Here is a 26,807-nt window from a genome sequence, read left to right as displayed (position 1 = left end):
ACTCCATTAAGAGTGCTGATCTGCAAGTCACTGTAATTAATATTTCTGGTTTTGGGGTACGACATGTATTAAGTTTTATCAGTATTCAGCACAAGTTTGAGACTGATGAGAGCCTTTTGTAGAGCACTGAAGCCGAACTACAGGTTTTTGATGGCCAGTTGTAAAGAATCAGGGAGAACTGTGCTGTCAGCATAGAAATGACCGGCTTTTATGTACAAGACAGTGTCATTAATGTATATAGTGAACAAGACCGGACCTATTATTGAGCCTTAGGGAGCTCTTTTAATTATGTTTGAAACTTCAAAAATTATGTCCCAACAGTGCACGCTGACATCTATCGGACTGGTAGTTTTGAAAGAAACCACAGGCTGTAGGATCAGGGCCTATGAATAAAAGTCTCTGTAACAGCAGGGGATGATAAACCTTCTGAAAAGCTTTAGAAAGGTCTGCAAAAAGAACTGCACAATGTTGATTATTGTCCAAACCAGACACAATATCATTTACAAGTGCTTATCAAGGAAGGCCTTAAGCTGATTATTTACTAAGAATACCCCATTTTTTTGCTCAATTTAGAGATGAGGCAAGGCTGGGTGATAATTTATGCTACAGCAAAAATCTACCCTAAAACAGAAATACCATATGTTATTCTTTTCTTGGACAATTCAATCAATATCTGTGAACATGAACATTTCACTCAAAGCTAGAAACCACAGATCCAGGTCTCTAATCTGTGAAGGCATCAAAGCACTGGTCCACTGAGAACGAATGGGAGACTGACTTGGAGATTCGGCACCCAAATGAGCTTTGTTTCATGTCAGTACTGATGGGTTTGAACCAGAAAATATGCTTGAATCCCTGGAAAAAAAAAAAAAAAAAATCTGGGCTACTGTCAAAATACCCACAAACTCAGACTCATTCATTATCAAAGGAGCTCCATGCTTTGTTTTTGATGATATTACAGATAGAAACAGAGTTTTGGCTGGTTTCTTGCCTTGGGAAAACTTGTTCTCAAATCTAGACAAAACTGTCCAATATCACAGAAATAACATGAATTATGTTTTAGGTTGAATACTCCCTTCCTATTCCCTACACAACTCAGTTTTCTATTGTTTTGGTTACATACTCAATTCAATCTTCCTTTTCGATTTTCTCCTCTAACTTGATAATTCTACTTTAAATTATTAATAACTGCACAGCGATCTGCTCTTGATGCATTTGTGTGTGAAGTACAACTTGAACACAAAAACAAGAGACCACAACTAAGAAAGTGCTTACATGAAAGCGGTTGTCGGGCATCATCATTTTTTACGAGGGTCTGTTTTTTTAATGAGGAGCTTTTCTTTCACAAGTAGCATGAGACGCTTTATGGGTTCTTAGCACAAATTTCACTTGCCATGAATTTTCCATGCATAGAGAAGAGACAGGCAGCTCTCCTGGTGGTTGTACCTCTTCGAGACGAGGAAGACACCCATTTGTCTTCTTCTGTGACAGCACCAGTTATTCTGAAATGTGTAAATTGCAGGGATCGTGGCCGAGGCCGAGTCGTCATCAGTCATGCCTGTGGGACGCGTTCCTCGAGGACAAAATGTACAGAATAGCAGCATGTAGGATCTGACTTGCAGACTATTTTTACAGCAAAATAATTGTCTTTGATTTGATTGATTCCATGTCACTTTGATTGTCTCTGATTTCTTTTGATTCAGTCAGTGGGAATTACAACTTATTGATCTATAGATGAAGCTACTTTGCCAAGAAAAGTATATATACCAGTCTACAGCGATTATGTAGATTATGTATTATGTGTACACTACCAGTCAAAAATTTGGACACACCTGATTGAATGTACTATGTTTTTCAGTATCTTAAACCCATTTTGATCTAAAGGCTTATGCTTAAATGCTTGAAATTTGTTTCTTAGACAAATATAAATAGTGAAGTTGATGCATATGTATGAATTTCTTTCCAAAGCCTTTGCCTTTCCATCAAGGCAAAGGGCGGCTACTATAAAGAATCTAAAATATAAGATAATTTTGATTTGTTTAACACTTTTTTGGTCACTGCGTAATTCCATTTGTGTTATTTCATAGTTTTGATGTCTTTACTGCGATTCTATCCCTGTTTTACCAGGGCAGGTATAACCACCAAAACTCATTACCAGCAGCTGCCTGTTGTGTTGTCTGACATTATTTTTAGCTAATGCTTGCTAGTTTCCATAGTTTCCAATACATATTCCACTGACGCAGGCTGTAGGCTGTGCAGGCGACGTGGCACATCCAGGCATCAGGACCCTGCACTGAACACCGGGGCTGGCAGGCTGGTCCTAATGGCTCTACCTTATACAGCAGTTCGCTTCATTAGTGGCCCCGCTTCCCTAACGACTCCTGCTACCTCCATGTTGTTGGATGAAAACCTCTGCAAAAAGCATCTGCCAAAAAAAACAGTAAGCTTTTTAGGAATGAGGAAAAGAATGCTTGTTTTCTCACTGACACCTATTTTTAAAACTGAGAAATTATCTTTTTAACAGGTTTTTTGAGATTCAAAACTCAGTCAGCTCATAAATGATCGTGTAAACACTTGCAAATTAAATGTTTTTCTGCAACAGCCGCTATAAATTGCTGCATAAAATACCTGAGCTGCAGTACTCAGAGGAACAATATGGCTGCAGACTTCTGACAGCATCGGCCCGACAACAAGTTGGGAAAGATTATCAAAAAGGCTGGTGCAACTATTGGATGTAATATTGCATCAGTGAACTGAAATTTACAAGAGTCATGCCTGAAGTTTCTGTCATCCTGGACAATATTGCGCACGCATTTGTCAATATACTGATGCAACACAGGAGTTATCTCAGCAATAGTTTTACCTTTTTTCCCAGAGTGTCCACACAGAGACTCAGCAGCTCTTAGTGAGATGAAGCATATGAAAACAACAGAAGTTTACCTGACCCATTCCTCTACTGGATCTTCCCAGCAGTAGAGGAGCTCATAGTTATTTACTACTGTTTATGCATTATTTACCAACAGATGCTCTTCTATCTATATGAGCAATACCCTGACTGTGCCTATTTCTCTGCGTATTAATTTTTCTGTGTGTGAATTTTCCATTGTGGGATCAATAAAGAACTACGAATACCAATACCTCCTCTTAGTCTGCTGCTTGCACTGAATGTTTTATTGGAGTCACCTCTGCAATAGCCACAGGCACTTCTTTGCAAATCTGTATTCCTACAACAGAGGCCTCAAGCTGTGTGGATTTAACAGCTTACAGTTTTAAGTTCACTCCCACTGAGCAGCGCATGCAAATAAAAAATTTCTAAATCAACCGATGGCTTAGATATTGTCACCTCGCATCATGACCTTAAATTCCAAACCCGTGGGGAAAGAAACCGATGTTTGCCTAAATGGCACCCTGCTAATGTTCCTCCACCAAGAACAGTCCTGCTGCTCACCTCTCCTAATTACAGGACCCCTATTGGCTGGTTGGATGGCAGCGGAGGAGCCAATCCCGGAGCGCCTAACAGCATGCCAGAGCCGTATGACATGCCTTTTTGTTTTTAATGATCAAGGAGCTCCTTAAAAATGTTTCCCTGTCCCATACAGGGGAGCAGAGAGGTTTAGGGTTTACACAGCTCAGAGACAGCGACAGTGCAGCCGCCCCCCCCCCTCCAGAAGCTTCATCCAGAGAGCCACCGGCTCCCAGAGGCTCCGCGTCTCCGCGCTCTTGATCCCAGGAGGTCAGAAACTTCAGCACCTTCACAGGTAAGAGGTGAATTGAACGCTGGAGGTTCGATTGTTTAATCAATGCACTTTGTTTTTTGTTCAGTAAGCCACAGTGACTTCCTGACACTGCGACTTTATTATTTTTGGATGAAGTGGGAAAGTCCTCCTGATTTCAAAGTCAGAGTGAAATTGCACAAGACAATCTGTCTTTTCAAATAGCACAGCAGCTATAATTCAATAGGCATCCATGCAGTAATGGAGATGAACATTTCAAGCTTTTGGCCGTTTGATTGTTCTCTTTGCTTGCTGTTTGATATTCTGATATTCAGAAGTATTCAGAAGTCTTTTTTTTTCTCAATAATCCCTGAAAAGCTCTATTACATTATGTCCCCAATCCTCTCCAGCATCTTGGCCTCAGCCAGTTAAATAAATGCTTTCTACTTGTTCCAAGTACATTGTCTTCTCATGTATTTGCATATCCAAGAGTTTACTGAAAAACTCACTCTCAGCAAAAGCAATAAGACACAGGGATCAGTGCAGCTCTAGTTGCTGAGAAAACAGTAGCATCACAGTGCCAGAAGTTTATACTAACCACAAAGCATCACTAAATACAACGTTGTTACTGAATTATTATTGAATATTGTCATATTGTCTTTTCCCTCAGGAAGCACACAAAAAAGGAAATGGCTCGTGCCGGAAGACTATCGTTTTCCCTGGTCCACACTGGATTCCTGCTAGCTATTGTTTTATTACCAGGTGAGACTTCTGTGATTTGATTTATTGACTTGAAGGAAAGTGAAGTGAATTTGCTTTGATTTTATCTGATCTTTGTCACATTCATTAATTTGGCACACAGCTGGAAATGTTACTCTTAACAGTTATGTATGGAATTGGGACATACAGTATATACTCTTATCTCATTTAATACTAAGATGGCATGTCAAGTCAAGGTGCAAAGCAGCCCTTAAGTACATCAAAACCTTTTCAAAGCCATAATAAGCCCTTTATCCTTGGGAGCAGTGTTTTTTCCACATTAATTAAAAGTGGGGTACCGGAAGTCTTTGCCATAATCAGCTGACTTGGCTGTGTTTTCATAGTCGTAAACTTCTGAAGGAAACCCCTGGTGGAGCAGAAGATGCTCTACATATGGAAATAGGGATGTACACAGAACATGTCCACCCCCCCCATACACTTTTACAATGCATAGGTAATTGGTGTGTGTGTGTGTGTGTGTGGAGTGGAAAGGGGAGGGGGATATTTTGTAGACGTTGCCCACGCTCTTTGTAGTTTTACAGGTTAACTTCAAGTAGGCCCCCAGTAGCCGCATAAACAAGCAGACTCCAACGATGGGGTTCAAAGCCTGAAAGAGGGTGGGGGGTGGGGGGGTGGGGGTTTGGAGGGGGGGGGTTTAATCTGCAGGATGCTGCCTGAGCTGGGGCGCCAGAGCCCCAGCGCCTGCCGCGTTCTCCTAGGGGCTTATTAGTGGGTCAGCGTTTTCCCTAATATGGGGGGAAAGCTCAACATCTGGTCCTGCTCAGCTAATGTCCCTGCTGCTGCTGCTTGTGTTTTACAGAGTTTCTGGGGGCCGTTCCAGTGGGGCAGCAGAAGGAGGAGGAAGGTGAGGACTTGGGACGTGGCATGTGGGACACGTTTGGCTTTTTTAGTCACTCAGGTCAAACATGACTTGGGGGGATGGAAAAGTCATTAGGGTACTTAGTGCCGGTCTTAAAACAAAGCCATGTTTACAAAGAGATATAGTGAGAATATACATCATCCATCCATCCATCCATCCATCCATCCATCCACCCATCTATCCATCCATCCATCCAATACTACATTTATTACATGCATACATACATACAATAACAATACCTAGTCCTATACTTTTCTAGACAGTTCAGTTTTACATATTCATGTGCGCTGAATTAAATTCATGTTTTCCCTCTCTTATCTTCTCCCCCAGTATCTGCAGTATCTAGTGATGTGCAAACCGAGGCCATGGTGAACCTGAAGAAGCTGGTTCGTAACAGAAGGAACCTCCCTGTCCTCACTCTGCCGCAGTTCAAACGCCTCCCTCACTTCTGGGGATGGTACAGGCACTTCATGGACAGCCACAACCAGGAGGGAGTGAGTGGAATCCGCTTCTCATTAATTATTCAATTTCTTCCAGTCAGCGTGATAAAACAGAAATGCTGTTTTTTTCCTTTTAAAATTGAGGCATCAATTTGCACCAGCAATTTGCATTTTAAGGAAAGCCATTTGTTTAATGTTTTTGACTATATATGCACTCAACATTTTATGTTGTAAAAAAGTCGAGAAGTAATGTAGTTTTAACAACTTCATTATTTTTGCAGTTCAGAGTACAACTATGAATTCTTTATTGCGCAGGGCATGATTATATAAAAGTATTAATATGCCATTACGCTCTTAATATGCCAAGACTCTCTTTTCAATGCAACTCATGCCACAGTGTGCATTCTTAGCACCAGTGAGAGCTCGGTGGTGTAAGTGCCATGCTCCATCATCTGAGCAACAAGCATTCCTCTACAGGGGATTTCTGCCAGTTAGCTGAATTCTAACTGCCTCTGTTTGAAGAGCTATTTTCTTAAATATTCTTAATCCATTTTTGGAAGAACAAAATATATCATTACTTGAAATTCATTGTTCCATGGATCTAACATGTAGTGGATCCAGTCTGTGAAAGTGTTTGTCAACCAAGTACTTTGATCCAATTTGATAATTTTGCACACTGTGAGAGAACAAGGCACAGAGTTGTACCTTTTTTCCCAGTGACAAAAGGTACCTTGTTTTCTTACAGTGTAAGAGTAGTCAGCCCTTTTTTCCCTGTGGTGTTTAAATAATTTTGGAACGAAACTCATTTTTTTTCATTTGTCCATCTCTCTCCCTACTTCAGGTTGAGGATCTGGACCGCCTGTACATGGCCTACCTGCAGAACAAACACAGGTCGGAGGAGGGCCCCACCTTCAACCACTACCTCACCCACCTTAGCGAAATCTACAAGAGCTGCGCCAATTCAGACGATCCCGAGTGCATCGCCGAGTCCACCAGCAAGCCAAAGGCCGCCATCGTGATGCCCGCCCCCATCAAGACCGCCACTGTGAGGGTGTGCAACCCTTACCTCGACCCCTACTGCCTCTTCCCCTTCCTCCCCAACGCTAGCCCCGCCGCCCCGGAGCCCGAGCCTGCTCCAGCCAAGGTGCCGGCTCCGATCCTCACCCCTCTGTTGCCCGTCCCGCTGAAGAGCCCCACTGGCTTCTACTACTACGCCCCCGTCCTGGAGCCCTTCCTGAGCGCCGAGCAGAAGACCGAGCTGCTGAGGATCTGCAGCCCTACAGATGTGGAGTGTCTGCAGTACCACCTGAGGGCCGCCTACGGCTACCGCCCCGCCCCCGGCCCGGCCCCGTCCTACTCCGCCCTCCACTGTAACCCCAAGGACCCCTACTGCAAGCCCCTCCTGGTCCAGAAGGCCCCCACCGGCTACTACCACCTGCTCTACCCCAACTGCGACCCGGCGGTGGATCCTCTGTGTGTGGGCACCGTCGCCGCCCCCGCCCCCCTGGCCGCCGAGGAGGCCCCTAAAGAGCAGCAGTGCAACCCCCTTTTCGATGAGGGCTGCAACCCCCTGACCGCCACCAAGCTGTCCGGCCTCACCAAGCCCGTGCTGGAGTATCCCGCCAAGGACGAGCCGGCGCCTCCCGTCGCTCCTCTGGCCTGCGACCCGCGCTACGACCCCTACTGCATACTGGCAGCCGCCGCTGCCCTGCGCAAGCCCCCTCCACCACAGCCCGAGCACCAGGTCTGAATCTGAAGTCTGGCTACTAAGATCAATAGTTCATTGTTTTAACTAGTCTAGTGTAATCTTGTTTGTTGAATGGTTGTATTAATTGTCTATTGCTTTTCATTCGGTGTATTAAATGATGTAGTGAAATGAAATGGGTGTTGCATAATGCTTTCATATGCTATCTTCTGGGTGATCTTCTTTTGCATCAGATGATGTTTGAGTCTGTTTTAAACCAAAAACACAAATCAATCAATCAATCAACCAGGTCCGCTACAGGCTCGGCGTCCACGGCAAGACCAAGGAGGGCCACGACTGCTATGTGCACTATGATAAAGACTGCACTCCAGTGGAGGCCGGCCCAGAGGCCAAGGCTGACATCAAGGCTCCGGCCAAACCCTTCTGCCATCCCTTCGACCCCAACTGCGGCAAGTTTGCTTCACCCTCCAACGTCGAGGCCCCAAAGCCCGGCAAAGACGGCATAGTCCTGCCTGACCCCAACTGCGACCCCGAGTACGACTACAACTGCCGCCTGCGTCGCGCCGAGCCCGCCGCCGCTGACGAGCCCGCCGCCGCTGAGGAGAAGGCCGCCGACGAGCCGGTCCAGGAGGCCGCCGCCCCGCAGGCTGCTGTCCCGCGCTTCGAAGACTTCCTCAGAGGCTACATGAGCCAGTACAAGAAGAAGTAAGCAATCACATCACTCCAAAGTCAACAGCATCTGCTACATAACCAAATAACTGGAGGAAAGGGAGCTCACTCAATAATCCCTCTCTTCATGGACTTCCAAAATCCAAATGGTGAATCTGATAATCTGAAGGCTTGCCATTTAGTGTCTGCTTGCTGAACAACTGAGCAGGACTTCCGATACGTCTCATAGAAAACTATGTGAAACATGTGCATTAAATACTACATGTATGTTTGTAGAAAAGAGTTGTATGTATAGATGTGTGATAGAGTAGGGGTAGTTTGAATTTGTGTCAGCGGGCAAGTATTTCCCTCTGTTGTACATTCTCTGTTTCCATTTGAGTTCTGACCTTATTTTATCCTAAGTGTATTTAATGTTGTTTTCCACAGTTTTCTGTAACTCTAAACCTCAAAACGTTTCCTCTGTTTAGTTTTTATGAAGTTCCAAATAAAAAGATTTGAAACAGTCCTTCATTTTGTTTTTTTTCCAGAAGATAAACCAGCTTCATATTGAGGTCACAGATACATCTGCCAGGCAGTTAGAAAAATACTGATAAAATGTGATACATTATGAACATAAGAGCAAAACCCTGCTTCATCAGTAGAGGAAAAATATAGATAAAATGAAATGTTTTGTAACCATGTTAGAGCTTAAAATACATTCTTCCTGTTACATGTGTACGCTGTATTATCATATGTCATTACCAAGAATAGGTATTTTGCATCAAATGACATTAAACCCCATGGCTCCCATGTTTCCCTTCATCTAAATGAGCATGTAAGGTCAGTGTGAGTCTGGTGAGATTCACTGGTATCAGTTGAAGAGTTTTGTTCCAAGAAAAGATTTGAAAAAATGGACAACTACTCTTACGAAATGTTGGCTATAGCATAAAATTACTCTGTAAAGCATAATGGGTAACTTAAAGGAAAAGATCCACCTTTACCTTACACTGTTAGATATCATCAAACTATGATGTTGAATGCATTCCAGGAGTTATTTTGTGATGAAGTGTTATAATTTACTTTTTTGTTTTACCCACTTTCCCTCAAACTGCCTTCTACTTCTACTTCAGTTAGTGATTTCTTTTATTTCCCAGAATGCCTCTTCTACGATGGATTTCTCCCTGAATGACTGTTGAACATCTGGTGAGTCTAGAAAGAAGCCCTCGCTCTCGGGACTGACACCAAAACCTGTTTACTGTTGATGTATTAGATAGCTGAAAGGTTTTCTGCTATCAAACTCTATTGTAGCTGTGCTGGAAATGTGATTTGGTGATGTACAGTGCGCACATCGCTGACGCAGATCAGACTGCATCAGCAACAATTTCCTAAAGAACAAAACAAAACAAACAAGAAAACAAGAAAAAACAACAACAACAAGAGTTTCCCTAGCTCATTTCAGTATCTCATTACACCAAACAACAAAATGGGAACAGAAATGCAAGGAACTTCACCAATAGCTGTTTTTTTTTAACAGTCTTAAAGTGTTTTAGGGTGGATTTTTCCTTTAAGTCTTGATACATGAAGGTTCTTCTACAGTCTGGAGCATTCATATTTTAGAGATATTGAATTATAGAAGATAATAGGAGAGAGCGGCAGCCGTGGGCTATGAGGCCTGCAGTCTGCTTTTCAACTGTCACCGGCTGCAGCACGCAGCAGTCAGTCGCCTGGAGGAAACCAGTACTGCTGCTGGTGCTGACAGCTTTAAAGGCAGGTAACACTCCACCTGGCCCAGTAATGACTACCTGAACACAACGCGCTCGCAAGGAAGCCCTGTGGAAGTATGCTCCTAATTGCAGCTGTTGTCCTGTAAAGGTTTGACGTCCGCCGAGTTCTCCTGCTGCGCCGGAATAAAACTGTCTCTGAAAGAAGTCACACTGCTGGACAAGCTTTAAAGTTTACTTCAGGCCCAGTCAGACTTGTCAGTTGTGTTGCTGTTCAGAAGTGTGGAGAAGTTTATCGATGCTGTAGCTACAAGGCATGGACTGCTGAAATTGAAAAAGTCAGAAGAATCCGGAGGGTTTTTTCACTTGTAGGAGTGCAAACTTTATTCTATTATTTATTGAGTCCTGTACTGTAAAAAAACCCCTCCATCTTAACAAGTCATTTAAATCTAGTTTTGAGTCTTAGAATCTTATTTATCACATAGCAAGTGGATAAATCTGATATTAGAGTGATATAATTTCACTTTTTTTTTCAATGCAAATCAATTTGTTTAAAGACAAGCCTCATCTTTTTGTGATTTTCCTTATTCTGCCTCATTCCAAGATATTGCTATTTGTTTCTTGAAAATTCCTAAAACAAGTAAAACTGCATTGGAAATAAATAGAATTACCTCATCCCAGTGGCAGAATTTTTCACTTGCTTTAAGAAACAAACAATTTTAAGATGGATTTTTTTTGTGTTTTTTGCAGTGTGAGGTTCTTCCCTCATCGCCTAATGTTGACATGCTGTTTCCAGCAGGTGGCGCTTGTCTCCCAAAGCACCAAACGGCCCCTTGTGAAGCTGTCAGTGCTGTAGATGCTGCAGGTCTGCTGTGTGGATGGTGGATATTCCTGCTGTCAGAGCCGTCTGAATTAATGAATATCCCTCTCTGTCTGTAACAGGCTGAATGTCATAGCTGCTTTAATATGCGTCAAAGCTCAGCTAGACAGTGGGTAGGAGGTGTGTGTGTGTGTGTGGAAAGTAGGGGGGTGGGGGGTGGGGGTATTTCCAAGAAACAACTTTTAGTATTAAAAGCATCAAATCCGCTCAAAGTCAGTTCATTCTCCTGTTTTCTGTCAAAATCACTCAACAAAAGTCTCTCTTAATTAACTCATTTACCCAAAATGGATCAATTAGACTACTTCCTTCTAATACAAGTTTAAAAAACATTTTAAAACCAAAACACACAAAGCAGTTTATGAAGATGAAAGCTTGATGCCTGTCGGGTGAGATGTGTAAAAAGCTGCGTAAAACGTCGTTGTTGAAAATTGAATTTTATCAAAGGTCGTCTCGGGGGAGCAGAGATCAAACAGTGTGAGGAGGAGAAGAGAAAATGTTTGGAATCAATTTCACGCCTCTCTGAAGAATAATTGCTGTGGATTTTAACATTATGATATCGCGATAAGCGCCTTTCAGCTTGTCACAGTGGAACGCATTTAGTCTACTGGTTTATCACGGCTGCCTGTTTTGTGTTAATTACTAAATAAGTGATGGATTTATCTGCCGTGAAACTCCTCTCCCGAAATGCTTGCCGAAATCCTACCTGCTTTTGTGGCTGTGGGCATACAAGAGTTGTGTTGTCAAAAGACAGACAGATAGATAGATAGATAGATAGATAGATAGATAGATATATAGATAGATAGATAGATAGATAGATAGATAGATAGATAGATAGATAGATAGATAGGTAACTGACAGCTGAATATCTAGTGTGAATTCCCTTTAGTTGCTAGATTGTTTTTCTGCCCAAAAGAAATATCACAATCTGGATGGAACCAACTCCACCCATATTGTACTGACATTTTCTCCTAAATTATTCACAGCAGAACATTTACAACCATGTGCAAAACATGTATACATTATGCATGGACAATCTATGGTCTGCTGTTGGTACACAGGGGGGACAGGGGGTTTGATGAAGCGCCAAATATCAGAGGTTTATTGTCGTAAACAAGCGTGGACTTTGCCCCGGGCCACACAACCGCCCGAGCAATCCGTTATATCCTGTTTTCATCCTTTACAGAGCCAGACCGACAAGACTAATGGACGGAACAAGTCTTAATAACTCACTGGGAAATGCACTTTTCAGTCGCAGCAGACTCAAACTGAGGTGGGCTAGGAATGGATCCGCATGCCGGGCTGTGAGTGGGGGTTTGCCGTGCCGTCAGCTGGCCGCAGATGATGGCCTTTAGTCGACTAAAAACTCTTCACTCCCTGCCAGTGGGCTGATTGAGTCTAAAGTAGCAATATGAGGAATGGGATTTCATTTTCTCTGCCATGTCCTGGGTATTGCTTTTTTATATGAGTGAGGCAATAAAGGGAAAAGGTACACTATGGCCATAAATTGACAGCGGTTTGTATCTAGAAATCTGCAGGGACCTTTGTACTTGCGCTACAGATAATAATTACATTTCGTGGACTGTTCTCTGCGCTCTGCATTATTGTGCTATTTCAGGGAGATGACGGAAAATGCAAATGATTAGCAGTGTGGGAGACTGTCTGTAAGTTGTGTGAAGTGTGATAGGGAGAGAGAGAGTGACTCATTTGAAAGGTCAGCAGTGTATAAGTTGAATTAAATCATCTCAGAAACATACAGTATATAGATCTGTTTTCCCCCTATAATTGATTTATAACAATGGTGGTTTAGGAGTAATTTGGGTTTTGGTTTCACATCCATTCCTGTTTTTGCTCCAGTTTTGGTCCCATAGTGCAAATTGTACCACTACGTCTGTTTGTATGTGGATGTTTTATTATGAGAAAAGTGCTAATTCTTAAGAATGGTCCAATTTGAGGTAAAAAAGGGCTAATAATGTTATTGATTTCCCATTTTCTGTGGCAGTAATGGTAGTTTTTTGCTGCGGTGGTGTTCACAAACAAACAGAGGTGAAGTAATATAGCTGCACCTCCATCATCACCTTGTTGTCCTATCAAGATTCATTATATTTCAAGTCAACAGTGCGTCACAGCAGGACCACAAACAGGAAGAGAAGCCCCACAGAGATTCTCCACTGTTGTTGCTTGTGTTCCTTAAAATCTATTTTCATACATAAACATTCACACTAATAAATCTGGCCCTCTATATTTTTTCCAAGAAAATCCCCTGCAGCTTTGTAGGAGAGTAATTGCACCAACACATTTTGGAAGCTATTTCTTCTTCTGCCAAAGTTGTATTAGCCCGTGTGTTAAGTTAAATAGCTGAAGGAATTCTGTTGTTTCTTCAGATGAATTACACTTTATTGCTCTTTATGCAGCTGCTGCTTTGGGGCACAGTCTTCCAAGGCTGAGGGACCAGAAGAAGAGTTCTTAGTTTGGTGAGGATAAGATTTAGACAAGACTAGGGTGTCTTGGTGGCTCAGTGGTCTGTAAACGTGTCGTCATGGGTTTGAATCCGGCCCAGGATTTCTGCATGTCATCCCCCTCTCTCTCCCAGTCTTTACTATCTCTCCCGACTTTCAACTGTCTAATAAAGGTGAAAATGCCCCAAAAATATATTATCATTTTTTTATACAGGACTTTGGCAGGTCCCAGTCAGCAGCTGCTACATTTTGACAGATTTTTGTGTGACTACTTTGTATGTCTGAACCTTGATAGATCAAATACCTGTACAGTCCAGTCAGGCCTAGAATAGAATAGAATAGAATAGAATGTATGTCACTCCCCATGACCATCAAATACAAGTTCCAACCTTGATTCAATCCAAGGCACATGGACCATTAGACACAATACACAGTTAATAATAAAAAAATAATAGTAAAAGGTAAATCCAAAAGGGTACATACAACAACATAATATAAAAAGTCTAGTGGGCAAAATGACAGAGGATACATAATCAGACATTCATTAAGAACTGTTTCCTGTTTTCCCGGCTTATGTAGCTCTTCTTTGCGTGATTCTTGGCTTCGGAGCCAATTGTCATTAAATAAGTAGGTAACAGTGAGCCAGACCCAAAGAGAGAGGAAACAGGCGCCGGTTACATCTCTCAACAATCACTCTTTCCTCACTCTTTCCTCAGATATTGATGCTTGTCAGCTGATCTGATCAATGCTGGCTGGCCACTTCTTTAATTCATTAACCGCATGGCACATGGCCTTTCAGATGCAATCTAGCCTTGAATAACACTGAGCCGTCCTGACAGGCTTTGTCATCGATCTGTCCCAGCTCAGCAACCCTGCCAGCAGAGATCAGACCCGCGGGTAAACCTGGAGACGCCTGCCATTTGTCCATGTTGACTCACACCAAGAAGGAAAGAGGAAGACAGCTATAGGAGATGGGAGGGAGAGCTGTGGTTTGTGTTGCATGTTTGTACGAAGATACAGTGGGGCTGAGAGAGAGAGAGAGAGAGAGAGAGAGAGAGAGAGAGAATGCAAGAGAGAAACAGGGATGACAAACAGAAACAGACAAGCATACGGACAGATGGAGACTTAGGGAGACTGACAGAGGGAGCGAAAGAGAAAATGAGGAGGGAAATCGACAGACGCACAGACAAACAAACTGAGAGAGTGAGGGTGAAAGAGTCAGAGGCAGCCCCGAGGTGCCGGAGGACGGAATGATCACAAACTGAACTGCGTTATTGTTATTCAGCTGGCATTCCTCCGGGTCTTGTGGACAGCGATTTTTAGCTGACTTGCTACAAACACAACTCCTCGCCGAGTCTTGGCCTCGGAGGCTGCGAGGGAGACCCAGGCGCCGGGGGAGTTTAATCCGCCACTTGAGTCAGCACAGGAGAGGTTTGTGCTGACTGTGGCTCGGCGAGGCCTCAGTCAGCACCCTGCACCTCCGGAGACCAGGGGAATATCATTACCCCCAATCAAACAGGCAGCCTATGAATGGCAATGAGGAAAAACAGAACCGGTGAATAAGCTAACTGAAATTAGCTCCTTTATACATTCATTACACCGCACCGCACCGCCACACTGTCTGAGCGAACGTCTGAGAGGTGCAGCGCGATGCACATTTTGCATTCGACGCACGGAGGGAGCCTGCAGTCTGTTCATCAAAAGTTTAGAGCGTAAATGAAAAGCTACAGTCTGAGTACTGCTGTTGCAAAGTTAATTTTTCAAATGTTCTCACACTGTATAAAACCGCAAGACGTGGCTACATTACACACTGTTCGGATCCCGATAGATAAATACGGGGATAAATACATATTAATTGAGAAGAGTCACCGCAGACAGCAGACAGTTTTCACAGTGTGTTACTGTTGCACTGGATGTGCCGCTTGTTGAGTCAACAGCAGAAGTCTCGCTTGCTAGCAGAGGCTGTATTGGGGAAGTAGATGTAGGCTACTGGAGATCACAGGCACATGTTGTAAATTCACATAATTGCTGTGACTGCATGCATATAATGTCACCAAGTTACAAAGTTAAAGCAATATTCCACTTAGTTTTAACATCACCATGAAAACCAGAATATAAACTTCTCACAAAGATCGGATGCAGCTGGACGAGTTTGTAGTGTTCGGATTTTTACTTCCCATTCGTTTGAATGAGGCAACGAAAATAGACTGAAAACTGACATTTAACACGTTGGTGAACAGATTCAACAACAGATCTGTGTTGACTGTTTTTTTCAATTGACTGTGGGTCCAACGTTTTAGAACATAATTTCTCCGAATAGCATTTTTATTGATAGACAAGAACATAGCGGAGGGATACCATTTAGGAGAGATAGTTCCTGTTTGGGAGACCGGATCTACTTTTATTTCTAAATGCTAATTTTAGTGTAGGTAAACCAAGAATAGAAATGCAAAATGAGGACGGACCCAGGACTGCTTTGTTGTCTTAAAAAGCGGGATCTGTTGTTGAATCTGTTCACAAACTTATTAAATGTCAGTTTTCAGGCTATTTTCGCGGCCTCAATCAAATAAATGGGAAATAAATATCTGAAGGCTACAAACTCGTCCAGCTGCATCCGATCTTGGTGAGTAGTTTATATTCTGGTTTTCATGGCTGTCAAGTGCAGAATAACCCCCATGTTAAAACTAAGTGGAATATTGCTTTAAATACAACAAGGCAAGCCAAACTAAAGGAACACAGTCAGAAATGTTTCTGGCCTCTAGAGGGCTTCAGTCAAAATTTTCTAGGCGGCCCTTTAGGCAAGATTCCCTCAACCCTCCTCCTTCACCCCCCCCCCACCCACACAGACATTAAGCCAGTCCATTAAAAATTTAAATAAAGTCAAATAAATAGAATTATTAGATAACATGCTTTAAAACTTTTACTGATAATAAGGAAAACTTCTTTCTTGCTTTGGATACAATTTTTTTTTTTTTTTGCGTTCAAAGGCAGTGATGCTGTCAAAGTGCTTCTCTGTCTCAGGGTTTATTTATAATTTAAAAATTTCCTACTTTTACAAAAGAATGGGACTAGGTTTCTCCAGAAGTGTTTTGACGCTACTCTCTAAATTGCAAAGGCAGGGAGTCATATGATCTTAGCGTTATTGATTTTCAATCCAAAACAAAATGGAAATGTATCGGAGGCAACAATCTAAAATTTTTATGACAACGTTACAGCTTTCTTTAGGGGGAAGAGGTGGGGAGTCTTCTACTTTTTTTTCCTACTTTTTACAGCTTGTTTCTAGACTGGCAGAGAAAATATGGTATTTCATGGGCCTGCAGTTACAAAAAAAAAAGCATGTGACGATCCTGGCAGACTTGGAACCCCATGGAGTTCAATGATATTGACCAGACTGCTGTGGATGGAAGTGTACACACACACATACACACACACATACACACACACACACACACACACACACACACACACTCTATATAGATATATATATACTACTGAAAGCATTTCCTTTGAAGCATCTGCAGCCAAGAATATTTCACTCAGTCTGAATTTCTTGTACTTGCTGCATCTTTGACTCTCGTCCTTGGATGTTGGATGGAAGCAGACTTTATAGGTCAGCCTCTGCATACATCGCTTTGACCCAAATAGACTCAGATTGCTGTCAAACACACTACACACATTTATGCTGAATGGAGTCTTGAGTAGTGGAATCTTCGGGGGCGTTGAGTGCTTTGCTTGATTCAATTTGAAGGAACATATCTCTATTATCTGAGGCCTAGCTGGATCTATATGAAGGGACAAAAAAACAAAATGAAATGGCGCTTGCCTTGGGTATCGCTATTGTAAAACAGCTTATCCTTGGCAGGTAATGAAAAAGTCATAGAAGAGAGACAAGAGAGGGAAAAACGTGTTTCAACTGCAGGATATGGGCAGAGAGTAGCTCCATGTCCTTCTCTCCAGCCTTTTGAAGTTCAAAACACTATTACTCAAGGTCAATAGTTGGCTGCAGCGGAGTGGAAGAGAAAGGAGAGCAGAGGGAAGATGACATATCCTTTGTCTGTGAGAGCAACGCACCATCTCCCTCATAAGACAACAGACCTTGTTTTGCTGTCTTCTTTCTTTAGCAGAAACCTCCGAAGAATAGACTGCAAATGTTTCTGTTTTTTTTTTCCCTGCTGGATACAAAACTGGATGACTTATTCAATGCCCATGAGGTTTACACACATCACGCATCTCGCCTTGTGCTTCGTCAATGAAATGTTTCACAATATCATCGCAATACATTCCTCAATAATTCATACTGTGTACAAATGTGAGATTTGCTTCCTTTTCACACACGCAACATTTAAAATATATTGTATTTTTTATTTTTTATCAGATGAATCTCATTGAGATCAGGAATCTCGTTTCGAAGACAGACATGGCCAAGAAAGCAGCATCAAAAACACACATAAAAGTTATAGACAAACAACCTAAAAACAATGTAAATACATAGTATAAATAATCAAGTGGTAGTGGTAGATGCATCAAAATATTATAAGGATCATAAATAAACAGAACAAAGACAATTTCCAGTAGAGTCTATCTTGAAGCCCTTCATAAGCATTTTAAATTCTCCCATAGAGATCAGATTCGACAGTTTTAAAGGTCCAGTGCAATGAGAATTGCATTTTCTCAATTTTATGGTATAATGTAAAGTTGCTGTTGATGTAAAGTTACCCAAATTCTTATAACTGTCAGCATGGTGGAAATTTGATTTGACAAATTCCCTTTGACAAACTCTCCTCTGGTTCTCAACAGAATCACACAGATTTAGGGTGGTTTCTCATATACTTATTTTTAAAGGAACCAAATTCCACCCGTTTTAAGTGAACCAAAAAGTGAACCAGCTGCATATGAACTCAGTCCTCTTTGTGTTCACAATGTAAGTGGACTTACAAGAGGACTCAGCTCTCTTTTCAATGGGAGTCAATCGGACCACAAACAAACCAACCACTCAGACCACGGTGGTCTGAGTTCGGTTTGTTTTAGAGGGTCATTTGGCGTGTTCACATTTGCACAAAAAATTGCTGAGTCATTGGACTGAATCCACTTGAGAGGCTGAAACGGACCAAGGCTGCGGTTGAATAGTCAAAAAAATACGTCTTAACTCCTATTCTTAACCACTTTTCCTTGACCTCGTTGGAAAACGTCATGAGGTCAAGGAAAGATGTGAAGGAGAATTCATAAGGGCTTAGGAAAAGACAACCGCGGAGCTAAGAGAATCCGACTGCACTTACACTAGGCTACGTAATTATGTGACGGCGGATGTTAATGACGTGGGTCTGCCATGGTGAAACTACAGTGTTCTGAAGATGGACTACTAAAAGCGCATCTGAGATACTCCGCCCCGTGTGTTTTTACCGTGTTGTTTCATGCAGGCTATATAAACGTGGACCACCCGGTGAAAAATATTGCTTCATCACCAAGGTTGGAATTGAAATAAAAAAGGAATATAGGCTACCAGTCACAAAAGTGAAACGAAATGGTTGTCACATTGAGAATGGTTGCTCACGATCACCCTCCTGTCCACTCATATTTATCGACATGAATCCCAATTAGTATGATTGTATGAAAATAATTGTTAAATTCATGCAAGATAGGCATAACATGTTAGGCCAACAAATCTACTACTGTACATATCATCATTCTTAAGTTTCAAACATGTTGAATTAAAAACATCATCTGGCTAAAAACGCCTCATATCCCTTTTTCTTGAAAGACAGACTTCTGTGTTATGGTTAATATGCTGATTATGATCTGATTATAAGCCTATGCATATAGGCTAATAACTTAAGAACCTCCACACAACTCAGTAAACACCTTGAAATGTTGCCTTGATTGTGCTTTGAAGTTGTTATGGCTGATACAGGCCTTTATTAAGGCAAGGGTTTCAGCATCTGTGACTGAAGTAAAATTAATTAATGATATTCCTAAAGGCTGGCAATACAACAACACTCAGAATGAAGAAATAACTAATGCAAACTGAGCATAGGTTACGCTACAACGTTAACTTCACTTTGATCATTTTACGACAGCAGCGTAACGTTCATAGTTCGCCTCTATGGGTTTAACATATTGTTGAAAGTTCAAAACATATAAGCATATTGGCAAGTTATGGCATAAGATGGAAAATGCTTAATAAGCAACGGTAACTTACATGATGATCTGCGTCCCTTGTCGGTCATGATCGTTTGTTTTCGTGAACGGCCGAATGGTGCATCGCTTTAAATGTTGCTGCCGCAAGGAATTGTGGGACGGCATTATCTCCTTTCCTTTCGTAGAGGATGGTCCAGTGTATCCTATGCTAAAGGAGCTAAGTAAGGAAGCATTGAAGCACCTTTCCTTAGCATTTAGAGAATTCGAACAGCTCTTATCATGGCTGCCACTTAGATATTTCCGGGTCATTTCACTCAGTTAGGAACCTTCCTAAGCAAAAAAGACAATTCGACCGCAGCCCAAGTGTGACAACACCCTTAAAATTCCAGTCTACTTCCTGGTGTAAATTACATCAGCTACACCCAGGTTCTAATGAATGCTCTGATTGGTTGAAAGGTTGCATCGTTAATGAGGTGTCCCATAGTCCCATAGTTTGTTTGCTGGGTGCTGAAGTTTCAACACTGGATATTTGTTCCTCAGAGACAGAAGGTTCGGCTCTCACTCAGTCCTACAAGATTTGTACCATGAAAGCTGAAAAACTGAAAAACATGATGCTCATTGTGTTAGAAATAAACATTAAACTTTTCCAAACTGAGTTGAAATCATTGCACTGGACCTTTAAGTCATTCCAATGACTTCCATGGAGCAGAATACATTAATTCCTTTTTTACCAAGCTTTTACCAAGTGCGGACATTCAGAGCAAACAGTAGGAACAAATCCTGTGATCTAAACCTTCAAAAAGACTGGGAGAAATATCAGCACATAGGTAAGAATTAAGGAAGCAAGCCAAGAATGGATTTGAATATGAAAGTGCACCAGAGGATAAGTCTATTGGTGAATTTCTGATGTAAGAAGGTGTAGACGAAACTAGTCGGTGTTCCACCTGATGGTGAGTCCGTTACTGTTCCTCAGTAGAGTGCCGGGCTGAGTCAGGGCCGTGAGTAAGTGGTTCCACTGGGACCGGCTTCTCCCACAGCAGGACCGGCAACAGCAACACACTGCCTGACATGAAAACCCTCTGTTCCTCCCTCTCCATCACTCTCTTCTCTCTCGGAGACGAGAGACAATAGAGAAACACCCTGAGAGCTTTCTGAGTGTACTCTATGTGTCTTTTATTTTTGGTGCTTTTCATCTCTTTCTGAGTTGCTTATTATTAACTTTTAAAAATCAATGGAGTACGCCGTCAGTTCGGGTGTAATGCAGCAATGTGAAAAATCTATTGGAAAATTGCAGCGCTGATCATTATCACTGTGGTAGGCTTTCTGTTTGGGATACTTTGTGATTGTTTTCTTTATGTTTATGCGCTTTAAGATTAGTCTGTCGCTTATAATAGATCACAGTTGACCAGTCCAGAACTCGGAAGCAGACGTACTGTAGCAGATGCTTGGCAGATGTGAAGGTTTAAAACAAGCTTGGAGGAATTCACTTTCTGTTTAACAGGCTGTTTCGAACATGCCTTACAGCTTTAGCCTATGGAACTGCTGGCTATTAGGTGTGTATAGGTGTGTGTGTGGGGAGGGGTGTACATGTGTGTCTGTGTATGTGTCCATGTATTTGTATCTGTGTACGAGTGCAGAAACTATGAGCATATTGTGTGTGTACATACCTGGGAGAATACACCTAAAAAGGCACGTGACGTGAGGTCTGAACTTCCCTGTGTGTATCTGTTTGCAGGAAGACAAAGTTCTCCATTTTTCATGAGGTTTGAGGTCGGATAAGAAAAAAAAAAAAAAAAAAGACACACACTGTGAGTCAGGTCTTGGGGGGAACGGTGACAAAGTACACAGAGCAAGAATAGACCTGCCCTGAATTGAGACGGCGCTCTCTGCTCTCAAGCTTAGATTGAAGACAGCTGCCAGGAAGATGATCATTCAAGATTCAACTTAAGATGGAGCCCTGCTGCCTTTTGAAACTTATAAAAGATCGGCGCTCATCATTTTATGGGAAACATGTGGGAGAGAGGCGGGAACAAGGAAAGAAGAAAAAGGTGCAAAGGAAGGCAGATTTCATGTCTGAACCTTCTCAGAAAACCATATAGGCTTATATCAGGGAAGTAGTACTCTAGTACTATATTCTGTTTTGTTGCTAAATTTGGAGACACATAAAACCTATTTGCATACATTATTGATATTAGTGCGTAAAATTGTGATCATAATTAACCCTAACCCTATTATAAAAGGAGAGAAGCACAATGTCAGGGGATTTAGCAATCTATAATCCTATAGAAAGAATAGATTTTGAGTATTTTGCGTAAACTATCTCTTTGGAAAGGTGCAGTGAGCGAAGGTTTCAGATTTATGGCACCACAGAGACAGAGGGGAGGTTCCAGCTACTTTTTCATCTTTGACAGTAACAACTTCTCAGCAGAGCGGCCGTCCCATTAGCACAAAGACTTTATAGTCCAACTACCTTCACATGCATAAACTAGTCTTTATAGCTCATTTGGAGCCTGAAGCCTTACATTTCTGTTTGCGTTTCCACCTCAGGCAGACGCCTTTGCATCAGTCGACTTTCTTATTTTTTGAACTTCTTTGCTTGTTGTGTTGCTTGACAATGCCATTCGCGTAAACATAAACAATCTTTCTGAAAATTGACAAGGCTGTCGCAGGGCTGGGCATGATGGTGCGAAATTACCCAGCTGATGCTTGCAGTACAAGACAACTTGCTTTGCTCTTTCAGCATTTGATAATCAGTTGCAGCAACAATCAGAATGGGAAATGAAGCAGCAGCCACAGAAATGTGTGCCTCTTGAGTGCAGAATGTATGCAATAACTACACCTGCCTGCAGATCACTGTCTCAACTCCTGTCCTCAACCATACCTCCTCTGGTAGTAGATGTAACTGCTGATTTATTAATGCATTCTCACTAATACAACGGTTGTATCTTCAAATCACATATCACACCCTCCTACATAAAGCCCATAGGGAGAATGATTCAGTCGCACTCCCTCCACCTTTCGCTCCGGGTCACCATCAGGTCAGTCCAACAGAACCTGCTCAATAATTCAAGCGTTGGACCGGAGGGCCGGGACCCACACGTCACACACAAAGAGAAAGCACACCGCACTAAACCTCAGCCAGGCGCTCATAGCTCATCATCAGCTGCAGATGGGTAATGAACCTAAATGACCTGACATGAGCAGAGAGAGATAAATTAAGTGCGGAGGGATTGGAGAGCATGGACAGGAGAAATGTGAGGTGATGATGCTGGTATACCTGCACCGTAGTACTTCATTGTAATGTAAATATAGCGGTTATATTTGAAGATAAAGCGTCACTGCAAGATATTTAAGCACCCGTAAGTCATCTGTGAAGGAATTCTCCAAATTCAGTGCGGCCGAAACTCTTACAGCATGGCTATTACAAAAGTGGAACAAGGACGTGCTGAAAGGTTTTGACAACTTCAGGAACATTTTAAATCCCCAAAGGACGCTCACTAATCTCCCCTTGCGCTTAAGCTAAGAGAGGAGGGAAATGAGAGAGAGAGAGAGCATCGAACTTCTCCATCAGTTGAATTAATCAGGAGGCTGGAAGTACTCTTCAGAGCGGAGAGACTAGCATCATGTCTAATGGCTCCAAGTCGGAGCACAGCGTGTCCCTAATTGAACTTTAAACACTTGAGACAGGAGTGAGAGGAGAGAGGAGTAACACTCTCAAACCATTACTCTTTACTTAGCGGTGTGAGAGTTGCCGCTAAAATGTAAGTGAGATACAAAGAGACCAGCTCCCGTCGGGGTTAAAGGTGCATCAGACCTGAAACACAGACGGATTTTCGCTGCAATGAGAGTCACGACTAACCACTCAGCGCCTGCGGTTCATGTCTTTGCTTTCTTTTTTAGAGCAGACACAGTCATTTGAGTCTATTCTTAGTGAATGGGCATTTTGAGGGAATGAGTGCTTATAGTGCAGCGAGACCTTGCTTTGTACAATAGGGAGTCACTCTAAAACGGATGACTGACAGTTATTCCCAAGGGTGCTATCATACATCATGGACTATGCATACCAGGCGAGCTAATAGTATGACATTTGAATTGCATAGCAGCACTTTCCCCCTCCCCCAATACACACACACACACACACACACACACACAGACACACACACACACACACACACACACACACCACCCCCGCTCACTCTCTGGGGTAATACACTACTGTCATTGATGAGTCCCCGGGGCGCGAGCAGTGAATCCTTTCTCACGTCTGTATCGATTGCCTGACTACTCCTACCTGATTTACATTGACAACAGCGTTGGGATCCAAATGAAAGTAAGCATGTTTACCAAATTGAACACACAGGGGACACACACTCGTCCACGAATAGACAGCTGTGAAGTAAAACACTGACGTTTTGCTTTGTATGCTACGTAAGAAGGCTTACTTGGCTACTTTTTGTGTCTCATTCCTTTGGAGGCAGAGGTCATTTTGAAAAGTCTATCTTTATAATGTGAGGGTGATTTAAAGATTAGTTTATCTAGATACAGCTAAGGTATGGCAAGGTAAGGCCGTAATAGGAAGATACAACAACACCAGGGTACACATGTTTGATTGTTGATGTTTCACAAGCATAAGTTTTGATTAAATGCAACCGTTTGATCATTAGGCCAATCAATATCTGTCATTTTGTGCCACATAATATCATAAATTATAAAATGTTTAAAAATAACATATTCCATATTATAAAATAGGTTTCAGGTGTCGAGGTGGAACAATTAGCACAAAGGTTTGTGGTGACAGGGAGCTTGATATTTTTAACGCGTAATTTAGCGGTCTGAGTTTGCAAAAAGAGATGACAATGTGTCAAGATGAGGTTTTTTTAGGCCAAGGCTTGCATTTATTTTTGGCCATTAAAAATGTCAGTAATGCAAAAAGTAAAAATACACAAAATGATATTAGTGTAAACAGGAAGGATTTTCTGCATATTTCAAATTTTGCATAGCATTCATTCCATTAACAGTTTAAGCTTCACTTTTGGCCTTATGTTCACACAGGATAAGTTTGCCAGGCTAACAGTATGATAGTGAGACTCACAACATATGGGCGGCCATATTGAGAAGCCAAATGAACAGATGGACAAAACCCCACGTGGTCGTTAGGTGTCACGGCTCATATCTGAGCAGAATTATTATCCTAGACTGGAGGTCTGGTTTTAAAGGGTCAGTGTTGCTTATTTTTTTTAAATTTCAGTGAGATGTGGTCAGTGAGGTGTAACCACTGTGGAAGTTTGACTTTTCAAGAGAGATTTACCAACATTAAACATCAGGGGCCGTATTCACAAAATATCTTAAGGCTAAAAGTAGCTCCCAACTTGCTGATTTAGGAGAAACTCCTAAAAATAATGGGCGTGTCAGTCCTAATTTTAGGACTCCTAAATTTTTGGTCTAAGAGTATTTCACAAAGCGTTTTAGTGCTAAAACCAGCTCCTAAATCTGTGAAAAGTTAGGGGTAGTCAAGAGGACTCCTAAGTCACTAAGACCAAATCACAAACAATCCTAAAATGGCTGCTGCCGGCAATCCGCCTCGTAATCGGGTCAACATTTTCAAAACATTTAATGATACTGAGCTTTTAAAAAGGTATCGCCTTAATCGCGAGGGTATTATGATCATAGTCTCTGCCCTTGCCTGAGACTGCAAAGAATACCAGCGCTTTACACACTCATCGGTGGTTCTGGACAGAAGTGGGAAAGCCGCATTCATTTGCAAGCATATATTTTCCCACGCTTCTTTTTTGGTTTTTGAAGTTATCCCAACTCCAAATTTTCCTTTAATAATGTCCTTCCTTTCATGCACAAGTTGGGCAAGAAGTAAAAGCTGTTCTTGCGTCCAGTTTGGTTTTCGTTTTCGTTTGCACAATGTAACGTCACACATCTTACTATCAGCCATGGTTATTCTAGTCTGATAATTAAAAGGCTGCTTAAATGAATATCCGCTAATTGTTTAACGAGCTGCCAGACATGTAAGAGGCTGATAATTAGCTGCACATATACTTGACTAGTCAGTATATTATTCTTTGTTTCATGTTAAATCAGTGACAGCCTACATTTTTATTTTAAAATCTTTATTTGAATATGGCAACATGATACCTCCTACAGTATTTCTATGATGAATTCACTGACAGAGACCCATCCCCTATCAGCCAATCACTGTTTTTTTAGTGCTATTTGGGAGTCCTCCTAGTGGTAAGATAAAATGTTTTGTGAATACGGCCCGAGGTTTGTTTACAAAGTCCTGACATTAAATATACAAACAATTAAGTGATGAAATGTTAGCCTTTGGGTGGTGCGAATACAGGACCATGTAAAGTACTTTATGGAGTCATCCAAAGCAGAGAAGAAGACCAGGATATCAACTATTCCTCCCACATGAACAAAGCAAGATAATGAGATGTCACCCAACTTTACTATTACATCACACAGTGACAGTGGGTGGAATACTCTTTATTTTAAAGCAATACATTAACCTGAATTTGTATTTGACAGAGAGCGGATGAGGTGGTGCGGCTGATGTAATTATGTTGTTGATGTTGGCTTTGCGTGATATGAGAGATGACAGGCCCAGCAGCACAGGCAGGGCAGGGAAATGTGAGCCTAAAGAATGTCAAGGGTTTTAGTTTCACAGAGGAACACGACAGATCCTGGGAAATGTCAGTGTGTAAACGCATTAAAAGGTTATGCTTCATCAATCACATGCACACTGGCAGGTGCGCACGCATAGACAAACACATGGCCGCTCATGCAACGGCGCACACGCGCTCTCTCACTCTCTTACTCTCTTACACACACCCACACAAGCAAAAAAAAAATAAATATGCATACACACACAAACACACACAGCAACCATAAATGACCTTTTGTCTAATCATTATTTTTGAGTAAGCAGCACAAATGGTGTTTTCATGAATCTCCCAGACACCCAAATTACTTTTCTTTGCGTAGTTATTTCTGTGAGAAATGGCAGCGTATGCAAAAAAAGCCTGAAAAATGGAGTATGAGAAAAACAGGACCAAAAAAAGGAAGAAGGCAGGAGAGGACAAGCACTCAAAATTTCCTCAGAGCTATAATTTAGATACCATTAAAATGTAGTCTTTTTCTTTTTTTTTCCAAAGGACCTTGCATAATACTGGCAGCATTATACCAGGACAAAGCTTAGTTGGTCTACACATATACCACTCAGCCACCCGCTTTCACTTCCCTTTCTACATATCCTAAATTGTATATAATAGCTCCAATCAGTGTGGGGATAGTGTGTTCCCCGCTGCTAATGCACTAGTTGTGTTTGAAAAGGGGACATTGTGGGCGAGGCATCAGTCCCTTTGCCATTAACGTTGCATTACATGTCCTGTTCCCCGCTATAATTACAGCTCTTGCTCTGCCAGTGTGCAGACTCATGACTCGGCCCGAGGCTCAGAA

At 42.0% G+C, this 26,807-nt stretch overlaps 1 protein-coding gene across 1 annotated transcript; it reads left to right on the top strand.

Moving 5' to 3' along the window:
* Positions 1 to 3,521: 3,521 nt before the first annotated feature.
* Positions 3,522 to 8,206, top strand: and2 (actinodin2). Its single transcript, XM_078287881.1, has 7 exons — positions 3,522 to 3,532; positions 3,669 to 3,758; positions 4,384 to 4,475; positions 5,293 to 5,337; positions 5,683 to 5,846; positions 6,634 to 7,536; positions 7,787 to 8,206. The coding sequence occupies exons 1-7, from the start codon at positions 3,522 to 3,524 to the stop codon at positions 8,204 to 8,206; spliced, it is 1,725 nt and encodes a 574-aa protein (XP_078144007.1).
* The last annotated feature ends 18,601 nt before the right edge of the window (positions 8,207 to 26,807 follow it).

Source organism: Centroberyx gerrardi, chromosome 13 (genome assembly GCF_048128805.1).
Source record: "Centroberyx gerrardi isolate f3 chromosome 13, fCenGer3.hap1.cur.20231027, whole genome shotgun sequence".
NCBI lineage: Eukaryota > Metazoa > Chordata > Actinopteri > Beryciformes > Berycidae > Centroberyx > Centroberyx gerrardi.
Note: the sequence above shows the minus strand (reverse complement) of the source record. Positions and strands in the feature narration are given on the sequence as shown.